The following is a 14207-nucleotide window of genomic DNA, read 5'->3' on the forward strand; positions in this document are numbered from 1 at the left end:
TCCAAAATGAAATCTAACCAAATGTAAAGGCTGATGATGAGAGAAAGATCACAGGATAGAGCACGCATCGTGTATGTAAGTCATTTTAAGTGGTGGAAAAAAATCATGGAACATAGTGCTACTGATTTCTTCATATTGTAGAAATAACAATCAATACTTTAAATTTATATGACGAATTTTATCAACCCAATAATATACCGACCATGAAAGAAAGCCCCAACCAGCCAAAGAGAGCCATGTCCACTAATACAAATTGATTCCTATACTGCAAAACCTCAGAAAGCAACTATATTTTAGTTCCACAATTCTATCGAAGATCTTGCACAAAAGGCCACCATCTATGTTCTCAAACAAAAGCTTTCGGAATCAGCGACCTCCGGATAGAACTGATTCTGCAACAAAAGAGGAACGAACAGTGGCATTGTCCACAAAAGCCTGATATGCCAAGTAAAAATCATCAAAAGTCTCGCAATGTGCAAATGCTAAGCTGCTGGCACAACACACTAGAGGAGGAGGATCATCACCCTCCAAGTACTGCACAATTTGGCACATGCTAGGCCTAGTTGCAGGTGCCGAATGAGACCATAACAACCCAAGTTTCAATACCATCCCTACTTCCTCTGCCCCATACTCTTCCCCCAAATTTGGATCCCTTGCCTCAAGAATATCGCCTCATTTCCAATGAGAAAATACCCAATTAACTATTGAGTACTATAGAGTCTGGTCCACACTACTCGAGTGGAGACATTGGCCGCTAGAGCGAAGTCAGATAGAGTTGAACGCTCAATATCAGCTCAACAGTGAATTCGAGCAGATGCGGGAACGAAGTTCGCTTGACGCGCGCTCGACACGCTGCTCGAGAGAACATGCATTTTACACAGCTCTAGGGTTTTTTTCCGCTGTTTGACTATATATATGATTATTATATCATATGGTCATACGGTAGAAACACTGTGGACGTATAGTAATTGATCCATCATTATAGTGTGATATTCCTCAACAATAAAATCTTCTACAGCTTCCATAGACGTAGGCAATTTGCCGAACTATGTAAATCTTATGTCATGTGTAATTGACTAATTGTTTTCTCGTTCCATATTCTTTTTCAATTTATTGTCATTTTTCACAACATTAACCAAAAGGACATCCTCCGTTGGCCTACTTTGATCTATTGGTCTTCTTCCACAAGCAACCTCAAGCAAAAAGGCCCCAAAAGCAAACACATTAGTGCTTGTTGTGGCCTTGCCGCCTTTAAAATTTTCCGGTGCAAGATACCCCATAGTTCCTGCCAGATGGGTAGTCTGAGGATCTGTTCCATGGTCATATAATCTTGCAAGACCGAAGTCTCCTAAGCTACCATTCAGCTTACCATCAAGCAAGACATTACTGGCCTTCACCTCTGTGAACAACTACTTACTCCCATTGTTCGTGTAGATAAAACAACCCCGTTGCTACACCTTTTACCACTCGAAATCTCTGGCTCCAGCAAAGGGTGACTTTTGGTTGGCCAAATAGGTACTTGTCCAGGCTTCCATTGGGCATGTATTCTTACACCAAAAGCAGCTCTTCCTTGCGCCGGCAATAGCCCAATAGCGGAACTAAATTCCTGTGCCGAAGCCAACCAATGCTCACAATTTCTACTACAAATTCTCTCATGCCCTGCCTTGATTCATGGGAAACCCTTTTCACTACAATCTCAATTTTTGAAGTAGGTAGTACCCCTCTATATACCTTACCAGATCCACCACTTTCCAATAGCTCTTTTTTCCTAAATCCACCTGTGGTGATATAAAGATCTTTGTGCGTGAATCTGTGAGCCCCATAGTCAAGCTCCCAATCTTCTTGCAATTCTGCAAACTGCCTCTTCCTTCGTACGACAAAAACTAAACTTATAATTGCTCCCACGGCTAAACTAACTATAATCACGGGCAACCCAATTGTGAAAAACTTTGATCTCTTTTTACCTCCTGACTGAGGAACACCGACAAGTGGGGAGATAGGAAGCCGAGAGCAATCAAGTTTTGGAGTCTGGCCATTGATTCTAAAGCTCCATCCCACAACATAATGCTTTGCAATTTTCCATTTAAGGAGAAGCCAATATACATGTTCTTATAAATTATTAGTGAAAAATCACAGTTTAAAGACAACAGCGGATTTTCAAGTTTTGTGGCATTAATTGGAGCTAAAGTAACAGTGATTCGCTTCTTGACACCATCTTATTCCACCCAAACTTCCATTTGGTGGCCACCGACAAGGTCTAAAGAACTCGCCACTCGACTATTGTCTTCAATGTAATACTCTACAGGAGCAGATATATTGGATCTCAACCCATTTATATCAATCTCAACATGGTTATTATTGATGTCTCCAAACTCCTGGTTCCTGAATATATCGAGCTCTATGGCAACCACATGATTACTAGGGTTACCATCATTGGTAGAATTGAAAAGGCCAAGGTGCTGGGCAGAAGCTCCTCCTGGTAGCCCTCTTGTTGGAGCAATCACTAAAGCAATCCCATGACCGCCTCGAATGGAATTGTCAGGATTAGGAATGATGGCAAAGACAAAAGTGGAGGAGAAGGAGAAATCATTGCCATTTGATGAATTCTTGAGGCTTATTGGACTGGGATAGAAAGCATGACCAGTTTGGAACGTGATCATATTGGTGAGCTCCAAAAGACAATCAAAAGTTATATTGGCTAGACCGTCTAGGCTTAGATTTGCGGATCTAAACCCATGGTAGCTGAAGCTGGTATCTTGAGAGGCTACTAAATTGAGTATCAGTATCATAGGCAGCGCTATTATTAGGTTGGGAGACATGTCTATATTTTGGATGCACCTCTCTCCTGATCTCATTCTTAATTTCTCAGTTCCATTTTCACAAGCTTGACAGAGAAACATAGTGATGATAGACGCCATCGGAGAACAACAATGGGCAATATCACTCGAAAGCTAAATCAGTCAACTTTTGCAACTTGACCAACGGGGAGTAATTTCTCAGTTCCATTTTCGCAAGCTTGACAGAAAAACATATTGATGATAGCCCCCATTGGAGACCAACAATGGGAAAGGTCCCTCGAAAGCTAAATCAGTAAACTTTTGCAACTTGACCGACAGGGAGGTTGCTGTATGGCAACCAATCACTCGACATTTCAATACTCTTTCTTAAAAAAAATAAATAAATAAGAGCATTAATAGCTACTTAATCAAAATTTGATTAAAATGTAACTGAGAAATTTAGTTAACTACTATTTCAACAATACTAAATAACAAACTCTTCAAATCTATCATTATTATATTAAAATATTAATTTTATTATTTTCTTTTATTTCAATTCTAATTTTAATATGAATAAGAAAGATTTATTATTAGAAAACAACTTACAACACAACATTTTATGGATTCAATCGTAGAAAGAAGTCTACAAATTAAAATCTCAAGAAAAATTCAAATCGTAGGAAAATTTAAAGAAAATTAAATCGTGGGAAAAATTATAATCATAAAAAAAATTCAAATCGGTTGGCGAGGCTAGGTTTTGTAAAGAAAATTCAAATTCAATTGTAGAAAAAATAATAGAATCGCTAAACTGGGATGTTGAGGATTTACGTGCTCTCTATTTCAATCGGATATTGATGAACAGGCAACGGTGACTAGTGAAAAAACAGCTGAAAAATATGGGAAAAAATGGGGATATATGGGCTTACCGGAGGTTGATGAATGGGCGACGGTGGCCAGTGAAAAATGGGATACAGTGGCTAGTAAACGAGCTTACCAGAGTTTGATGTTTTCAGCTTCGAAATTTGGTGTACTCTATGGTTTGCATGGTGGCATGTGAGAAAAGCATGTGGAGTATGCTTCAGTAGATGTGTTTTGTGATTTGGAGTCCTTCGCGCGTTTCTAAAGATACAAGCGGGAAGAATTTTTTTAAGTAAGAAAATTATTTGGCTAGTGAAAAAGGGATGGTTAAATTTATGGTACAAATATTGAGTTTGATATAGATATATTTTGTGAAAATTAGCTAAATTTTGGCCAAAATATAACTTTGCCTTGGCCACTACTAATGCTCTAATAAGAATTCTAAGAATCATAATAAAAATGTGGAACTTTACAAAAGAGAGAATGCTTTTATAAAATTTAAAAAAAAAAAAAAAAAAAAAAAAAAAAAAAAAAAAAACTTATTGTTAAGATATAAAATTTTTTAAAAGCAAATTAAAACTAAAAATAATTTTTTTGAAAACTATAGAATTAAAAAACTAAACTTAATATTTGAAAATAAGAATAAAACTATAAAATGATTTAAAACTAGACTACAGATTTTAAAAAATTATGAAATTTATTTGAAAACATAAAATTATATATTATTTTGAATAAATAAAGTTACAAATATTAATAAAAAATTGTTGAACCCAAGGTTTCAAGTTTCATGTGATTATAAATCTACACATGGATTTTGATGATAACAAATTCAAAGAATAAATGAGTTTCAAGGTCAAATTGTTCACACAATGGAATCAAGCACATCAAAGAACCAAGCATGAGCAAGAAGGAAACAAATTCACATTAAAGTCATAGAGTAATGTTGTAAATCTCTTAAAATTCGAAATTAGGATTAATGCTCAAAATTAATATTTTATCATAAAGCATTAAAATACATTTTCCACATGTGTATGAATATTTTTGAAAATTAAATTTGAAAATTTTGAAAGATGATTGATTGTCATCTTTTGCATGTGCATGCCTTGATTAAAGGGTTGAACTTTGAAAATATTAAAGATGATTGATTATCATCTTTCACATGTGCATGTTTTATTTGAATATTTTCAAAAGTGATTGATGCTTTTTTAGACTTATACAAAAGGTGGATGATTTTGTTTGAAAATTTTGAAAAATAAAGTGTGCTCATTTTGTCATATACAAAAAGTAAAAGATTAGGTTTGAATTTTTTGAAAAGGAAAGTGTGCTCCTTTTGTCATATGCAAAAAGTAAAAGATTAGGTTTGAATTTTTTGAAAAGGAAAGTGTGCTCATTTTGTCATATGCCAAAAGTAAAAGATTATATTTGATTTTTTTGAAAAAGTGAATGATGTTGTCTTTGAAAATTGAAAAAGAATAACCTTTTATTTGAATTTTTTGAAAAAGTGAATAATGTTGTCTTTGACATGTGAATCTTTTTAAATTTGAATATGAAGTCTCATATGCCTATAAATAGATCATTTGAGAGTTTCACATTTACAACACCAAGAGCATTCAACATTCATTCAAAACTTTCATTCTCTCTTCTCTAAGCATTGAGCCTTAATCATTGTTCATTTTGAGAGATATAGTTTGTGCTATATTGTTCTTATTTCACTTATTGAGAAGTGTTTTCTGATAACCTACCCACTATCAGCTTTTGTATCAGAAAAAGGATGTGTATAACTCTTGTGCGTGTAGAAAGTATTCTACACGGAGAATAGTTGAATCACCACGTGTAAGGTGATTGCAAGTGTAGAGGGTGTTCTACACGGATCCTTTGTAGCAGTGTTGTTCAAAGGTGTAATAGGTTTCTATCTCCACCTGAAGGAGGTTGAATAGTGAATTTAGGAATCCTCAAGGGGTAGCTTGAGGTGAGGACGTAGGCAGTGGGGCCAAACCTCGTTAACATACGGAGTTTGCTTCTCTCTTACCCTTACTCTTTATATTTATTGTTATTTCATATTTTGCTTATATTTTATATTATATATATTTGATTTATAATTGTTATTTTTTTAATACAACTCAATTCACCCCCCCTCTTGTGTTAGTCATCTGGGCAACAAAAATAAAAAACCTAAAAGAATAAATAATTCAAAAATAAATAGAGAGGAGGGATTCTCGTCCACTATGGCAAGGTGTCCAACAAGGTAACATTATCATTAGATGGGAGATGAAGGAATGGTTTAATTCTAAAAATTTGCATACCTAAAAAAGAAAGTTTAAAAATTTGAAATTGAGTAAGTGAATTACAAATGAACTAAAATGTAGAGGCTAATTGCTAACGTCGTATTGCGTACGTCCTTGGACCTTATTTCAGGGACTCAGGTCTTCTCTAATGAGCCTGTAAAACTTAATGGAGATGAAGCTAGAGGAGAGCGGCCTGGAGGCCGAGGGAGCCTCTAATGCCAAAATTAGTAAGGATTATGAGAAAATGAGCAATAAGCACTGAAGTAAAAGAGTAGTGAAAGCCAGAGAGCTCTTCTTATACCTGGGGATTGGTATTTATATTGGCGTCCGAGGAAGGGGTAGATCCTCTCTGTTTTTGTGGGTCACTTGTCCACATCATGACTCATGGTCCAGTCTCATTAATGTTGTGTGCCTTATTGGCGGCACCATTAATGCAGTGCTTCACTCGAGCTGGTTTGCCATAAATGTAGCGCTAGGCCCATTTGACTTTATCTTGCACTACCTTCCTCTTGTCCGTCCATTCTTTAAGGTTTTAGGAATCAACGGCTTCACTTTCATTGGTCTTCTCTCACTGGGTTCAGTTTCTAATGAGTGGGATGGCTGTGCAATTCTTAGGCGGCTATTCACATCCATTCCCTAGTTGCTCCATTTTTGCATAAGGATCCTCCCCGGTTTGCTCGAGCTACCGTGGGCCATTGCTAGGGTTCTTGGGCTTGGGTGAGTAAGCGCTAGGCCTTATTGCTAACAGGGGAAAAAGGGGGGAAACCCCCTCACACTACTATTATAATTAACCCAAGAAAAAATAAAACAAAAAGGCATTATAGATAAGAGTAATAATTTGTACAAGTTCGAAATAAACAAGTTATATGTAGTCTCTTTGTAAAAAGATAAATGAAATAAACAGTCATAGAGAGCGTGCACCAGAAACTCCTTTAAAAAAGTAAAAAAATATGAGTTCCATATGAAAAATTAATTTTTTTTAATATTGGATCCTATTATTTTTCAAAAAGAATGCACAGTGCTTGCATAACTTTACTTAAAAAAATGTATAAAAAACAAAAAGAATTATAAGATGACTCACTTTTTAATAGACAATAAGAAGTATCATTCTACATTTGGACATACATGTTACTAGAGTTTTGAATTAGAGATTTTTCTTGAATTTTCAACTTGCCTACTTCACATCTCTAGTAGGAATGGATTCAAGAACTTGTCAAGATGCATACTTCACAAATCTTCTAAATAATAATGACTTTTTTATGGAATCTACAAATGAGATAAATAAACACCAAATGTCTCCACCCCAAGTTGAGGTTATTGAGGTTGAGCATATTGGACGAAAATCACCATCAAATTCAAACTTTATTGTAAAGGAAGATTTGATACTTGTGGAGGGATGATTTGAAATTTTCTTAGATGCGGTGCAAGGAAAAATAGAAAACACATGATGTTATGGAAAAGAATCCGTGAATACTTCGAGGAAAATAGAAAATTTGATTCTACACGTAACTACACATCTATAATGAATTGATGGTCAACAATTCAACAAGTGGCAAATAAGTTCTGTAGTCATTTGACACAAGTTGAAGGTATGCATTAAAGTGGCATTAATAGTAAGATAAGGTATGTTCGCATTATATATTTTCATCAATTTTTTTGTACCATCTTCTCCAATGCTAAATAAGTTTCTTATTATGTTTAGAATTTTGGATTTTTTTAGATTGGCAAGGAAAAAGTCCTATACCTACAATTAGAGAAGAAAACTTTCAACTTTTATCATTGTTGGTGAGTGTCGAGATTCTATCCAAAGTGGGTGGTACATATGAAAATAGTAAAGCTCAAGAAAGAGTCAGTGTCATGTACAAATGCTTCAACTCTCAATTCAGTAAATTTAGGCAAAGATGAGAATTTGTATGCATCATCTATATATTTAGATTGATCAATAGGTCATAAAACTGAGAAAAGGAAATGACAGAGAAAAGAAAGAATGGAGTCAGATTCTCTCATGATACTAAATGAGATGAAAGAAGATATAAAAAGAGTAAAATCGTGCTTACGTAAAAAGTAAGTGATCATGAAAAAGATACTTTATCTTAGTAAAGAGGAAGTGTCTATTCAAAAAGAGAATGTGTTAGTTGATCATGAGACGGAATGATAAAAAAAGAAAGAAGAAGAAAGAATTATGATGAATAATACAAGTGCCATTTCTTCAAACTTTTATTTGATATCTTGAACTGTACATTTTATTTAATGCTTTAGGAGTCATTTATATTTGACATATGAGGTTCTTAATGATAGAAAAAAAATAATTAAAAATACTGCTAGGAAATGAGAGAAATGGTTGCACATTGTTTTAAAAATATTCCAAGGAAATGATAGTACAAAGAAAAAATAAAACATTAATACAATCATGGATGATAAAATATTATGCCTTCCTATATTGTTGCCATAAGTTCTCAATCAAGTGTGCTTAAAGTTGACAATGGATTTTCCTTTCTCTACCATGCGAAGTGGATTAGTTTTTCTACTTCCAGTGCATACAATCATTACTCCTTAACATATATGGAAATCCAAGTTTCTCACCAACTGTGAGCAATTTAGCAATATCATCATTGTTAGATTTCCTTAAATACTCTTCTAGAAAAAATTGAAACATTTGCTTTAACAAGAAATTTTAGGCTTCTTAATATGGTAGTCTCTCCAATATTAGGTATTCATCCATAAAATCAGTCATGACACCATATGCAAACATCTTAAGAGTAGTTGGAATTTTTTAAAGGGAAGAAAAATCAATCCTTCCTGAACCATCTCTTCTTTGGACAAAATAAGGTTCATGAACTTCTACTGCAAAATAGTTTTGAGGATTGGTAGATCAGCAAAATAGTCACGAAAAAGATTTCGGTGGACTTGCAATCAATCGCGTCTTATGAATCTGAGTATTTTTCAGAACAACCACGCGAACTTGATCCTTCTTTTTCCATAACAAGTTGTCTTGCTATCTCAAACTATTTCATAAGAATCTGAATTGAGAAGTGTTATTTTCTAAAAAAGCAAACGATTCGTTGGAAAAAAATGCAAAAAATGATTTTATAAAGAATCTTGAGTTGAAGTGAATATAAATGTTGAGAAATTGTCCTGTTTTATAATGAAAGAATATAACCATTAGAGAAATATAACTGTTAAAAAATTGTATTCAATGGAAAAATATGACCATTAAAAAATATAAAACTGTTAGAAAATTATATTCGTGAAAAGAATATAATCTTTTGAAAAATAAGATTGTTAAAAAATTATATTCATTGAAATGATATCAACATTAAAAAATTAATATATGTTTTTTTAATAAAGAATAAATATTTTAATTATCATTAAAATAAAAATAAATAAATAAATCAAAATAGATATTTTATTTCAATAACTCTCCCGTTTTCATGGCTTGCTCGCTCGGGTAATCAATTTGATGCTTTGGTTCTCTCGGGTTGACACACTTCAGAGAGAGGGGAACACTATTTCTGTGCGCGCACGCGGGGGAAAAAACTTGTAACTACTCTCAATTTTAAAACTTATAATATGTATGGCATTACCCGTCGGTACAAAATAACCAGGATTTTGGCAATCATTGTTGAATTTTGGCAATTTCGACTTGACCAAACCAAGGAATTGGACTAAAACGGGAGGACCGGATGTTCAATTACAGTGCAGGTAAGAAATTTAACAAAAAGAGGTGGAAAAGAAAAGGAATACCCCTACCCCAGATAGGCCACCAAATAATCAAAGCAGGACTGTTATAGTCCTTCAAAATTATTCATCTTTTTCACATTAAAAAGGACAGATTTTATTTTTTAAAAAAATAAAAAAAATAAACAAAATTTTATTTAATATATTAAATCTATTTCACAACAAAAATAATTTTACTACATAATTCGTAATATTAATTTTCTACGCTAGTTTGTGAGTTTCTATAAAATCACTATGTAGCCCAAAGCAGTTATAAAATCACCATGTAACCCAAAGCATTTATCTGCACTTAATACAAAATGTCCACAACAAAAGAATAACTGTGTATATGATCTGAAGAACTGAACGCATATGAAGTCTATATTTTTTTGTTTATCTACAACGTATTTCTTTCAAAATTTTGCCACTAAACCAAACAGAAACCTCACAAGAAACAAAAGAAGGGGAATTCACTACCCAGTTTCCCTTCTGCCATTGAGAAGGGAGAGAGGAGAACTTGAAAGTGAAGCAAAACTAGCATGCACACCTCTGGCCCTATTGAAAGAATAGGACCTCATCCTGTCATAGGAAGAAGCTGCAAAGGAGTGCAGAAACTCCTCGAATCCCTCCACATGACCCTTCCCTCCATTGTAATCACCTGGCGACCTCAAGTCCTCCGAGATCTCAGCCTCCCCCTCCAAATATCTAACCACTTGCCTCATGCTTGGCCGTGCAATTGGAGCATTATTTGAACACATTAGCCCAAGTTTCAACACCTTTACCACCTCATCCTCCTCGTACTGCCCATGAAGCTTAGGGTCAATCACATCAAGGAAATTTCCTTCTATGAATCTGTCCCACACCCAATCCACCAAACTCAACTCTTCAGGCATCGCCTTGTGCTCAATGGGCCTGCGCCCACAGGCAACCTCGAGCAAAAATGCACCGAATGCAAACACATCAGAGCATGTTGTGGCCTTGCCTGTTCTCGGGAGCTCTGGTGCAAGATAGCCTAGAGTGCCCACCACCCGCGTTGTGCTCGGGTTGGTACCGTGTTCGTACAATCTGGCAAGCCCGAAATCTCCTAATCTTCCGTTGAGTTCACTGTCGAGCAATACGTTGCTAGCCTTTACATCTCTATGTATCACAACCTGTTCGTAGCCCTCGTGTAAGTACAGAAGCCCAGAAGCGACTCCCTTGATGATCTTGAACCTTTGCTCCCAACTGAGGATTTCTTTTGGCTCATCAAACAAGAACTTATCTAAGCTCCCATTAGCCATAAAATCATACACAAGAAGAAGATCGCCTCGTCTACGACACCAACCCAATAATTGAACCAAATTCCGGTGACGAAGCCGCCCAATGCTAGCAATTTCCGCCACGAATTCAGGGAGACCCTGTTTGGAATCGTGCGAGATTCTCTTAACCGCAACTTGGGTCTTCGAATTTGGAAGCGTCCCTTTGTAAACTCGACCGAACCCACCATGCCCAAGTAGCTCTTTTTCTCTGAAACTATGGGTTGCTTTCTTCAGTTCTTGGTAAGAGTACCGATGCGGGCCAAGTTCGAGTTCCCAGTCTTCGATTACGTCGGCGTTTTTTATTTTCCTAAACAGGTAAATCGAAATAGAGATTGCAGATACTGCAAGAACAATAGCTGCAACAGAAACTCCTACTGTTAGAGCCGTGTGCTGCTTCTTGGGTCCCGGTAGCGAAGGCAGTGAAGATAGATCAAGGGCGGGAGCTTGCCCGTTAATCTTGAAGCTCCAGCCCAATATGTAGTGTGAGCTAGCGAGCAAACCCGTTGAAGCAGAGAACCCAACGAACATAAATTCTTCAAGGATCGGAGAGAGATCTACAGGAAATGACAAGATTGGCTTTCTGGGTTTTACAGAAGATGGCGAAATCGTAACATTGAAAACATGTTCAGCCGAATCGTAGTCGATCCACGCTTGAATAGGTTTCCCACTCTTGAGGTAAAGATCTTGTTTGGTTGAATCATCAGTGAAATATGCAGCGGCGGCGGAGGCGTTGGATTGTAAGCTATTGATATCAATGCCAACATGGTTGTCGTTTATGTCTCCGAACTCGAAGTCTTGGACAGTGTCGAATTCAACTGCGAAGAGATGGTTGGTGAAATTTCCGACATCGCTGGCATTAAGGAGGCCCAGGTACTGGCTGGGCAGAGCTTTAAGATCCTTGGAGGTCGATATAGTGAAAGCCAGGCCATGGCCTCCGAGCTTCGGGTACTCGGGGACAGTAACAAAAGCAAACGAAGAGGAGAAAGAGAAAGCCTCACCGTTGGTGGAGTTCTTGAACTGAAATGGAGAGGTATAGAAGCCATGGCCCATTAATCGAGTTGTGTCGTTCGTTAATTTAAGAATCCCTGTTTTTTGGATTTCGGCGATGCCATTCAAGGTTATGTTGGTGCCCACATCACTAAATCCCGGAAAGAACAGTTCGGTGATCTGAGATGAAACCGGGATTGAAAGAAAGATAAAAGCAGAGAGAAATCGAAGAAACTTGGCCATAGTTCAACACAAGAATCAAGGCATTTAGAATCTAGAGGGGGTCTCGGATATAAACGAGGTTGGCGAGATCAGAATTGCATAGGCACAGCGAGTAATAAATTTCGAAGTGGGAAATGGGAATAGAGTTTTCAATCAGGAGGATTTGAAGCAGAAGAGAAGAATATCTGACAGTGAAAGGTTATTAGATCTTGGACAACAAATTAGGCACATGGGCAAGCAAACAGTTCATTCAAGATGTCGATTATGTAGTTAAAAGTCTACACCACGGTACAAGAAGACAAACCGGCTCTCGAACTCTGGACTCACAAATCACAACTATGGAGGAAAAGTTGTTTCTTATGTTGGTGAGCTGAACAATACAGAATTCTGAGGTTAGCCACTTGTTCTATATTCCCTGTTTAACCTCACAACAGGAATTATCTTGTTTTTTTTTTTTCTTTTATTCTTTCTTTCTTTAATGTTAACATCTATACTTATTTTTCGTTTCTTCTCTTTCAAGGCAAACACGTCTCTCATATTATTGAAGTGAAACCCACCTTTTAAAGGAGGCTAGGGGCACCACCCACGAAAGAGACTAGTAAAGTCACGGGTCCACACCAGCAGCCAGCAGCCACTCTCGACTGACTGTTTTATTATTATTATTATTATTATTATTATTGTTAAAGCATGTGAACACGCATGTAATTTTTGACTAAACAATCACATATTGTCGGGAAAGATTGATAAGTAGGCAGCGCAAAATGTTTGTAAATAGAAAAGAGATACACAAGTTATTACTATTTACACAACTTAACACACTTTTTTTTAATCAAATATTTAATATATAAATAATGAATAGAAAATTTTAATTAATTTAAAAAGAATAAACTTTAAAAAAAAATTTAAAAATTAAAAAAAATTAAAAAAATATGATATATAGAAATTAAAAGATTATATAGCATTGCTCCTATAACTGAGTTTTCAATATTCTTCCAAGTTCCAACCTCTTCATCTCTCAAACCTTAAACCGATCTTAAGGCTTCTTCCTCTTTTCTCACTTTTACCCTTCACTTGTTTGACCTAGTATGGTTATTTTCCATGGGGTCAGAAAGTCTGAATTTCTTGCCTTCCGACCACCTAAGGTATATGCATGCCTGACATACTACAACACTCCCCTAAACGCTAATCTATGATATGAACCAAGAATTAGAGTCATTATTAATTCATGTATAAGTCCTATGCGCTGCCACGAATGCACGATTCCAATGACTACGTAACACCCATGTCCAGTGTTAAATTGGTTTTAAAATTATTTTTATGGAAAACAACGGGCTTAAAATTTCTATTACGGTGGATTATAATTTTTCCTTTTGAGTTTGATATTCAATTTAAAAAGCTTTTTAAGGGCGTGATAAATTTTTTTGAACAAATTTAGATTTTTTTTTTTTTAAGTTTTGAATCGAGGCCTAATTTATTTATGAAGACCCAGCCTTTGTTTTGTTTCTTTTTTTATTTTTCAAATGTTTGTTATCAATTTCAAAGGATCAAGGGCTTAAGGTTACAACTTTAGAGCCTCGTTTTCATTAATATCCTTAAACCTATTTTTTAGCCCCATGATTTTTTATTTTTGAAATGCTAGTTAGTTCTTGCTTGCCGTTACAACGTTCACCACACATGCACGAATCTCATGCACTTCCCAAACCATGCACGCTCCTTTTCCCATGGCCCCTACAGTCATAGTAGATATATATTCACAGCAAACCCCCCATTATATATAGAACACATACATGTTAGATCCCGTATTCATCTTCTTCCTCTAGACTAGGGTTGCCGCCACACCACCTTAAGGTAGCCACTGCTTAATCCAAGCACGGAACCTCAGCCACCCAAACTCCTTAAGAGTTCACCACTCCAACCATGCCCATTTTCGAAAACACCATGAAAATAGCCCAGCCGCCACAATGTAGCTCTACCCCTTTGTGCCCATTACATGAGCCCCTCCAAGCGGCAGCTCCACTCCCTCTCTCAGCAGCAACCCAAATGGAAAATCACCACCCTTGCTC

At 36.1% G+C, this 14207-nt stretch overlaps 1 protein-coding gene and 1 pseudogene across 1 annotated transcript; both read right to left on the reverse strand.

Moving 5' to 3' along the window:
- Window positions 1–366: 366 nt before the first annotated feature.
- LOC122280036 lies at window positions 367–2819 on the reverse strand (annotated as a pseudogene).
- Window positions 2820–9908: 7089 nt separating this feature from the next.
- On the reverse strand, window positions 9909–12563 carry LOC122280155 (L-type lectin-domain containing receptor kinase S.4-like). The gene has a single exon (XM_043091159.1). It carries the CDS (start codon window positions 12163–12165, stop codon window positions 10111–10113), a length of 2055 nt encoding a protein of 684 aa, XP_042947093.1. The 5' UTR covers window positions 12166–12563; the 3' UTR covers window positions 9909–10110.
- Between the last annotated feature and the right edge of the window lie 1644 nt (window positions 12564–14207).

This window comes from Carya illinoinensis, chromosome 10 (assembly GCF_018687715.1).
Source record: "Carya illinoinensis cultivar Pawnee chromosome 10, C.illinoinensisPawnee_v1, whole genome shotgun sequence".
Lineage (NCBI taxonomy): Eukaryota > Viridiplantae > Streptophyta > Magnoliopsida > Fagales > Juglandaceae > Carya > Carya illinoinensis.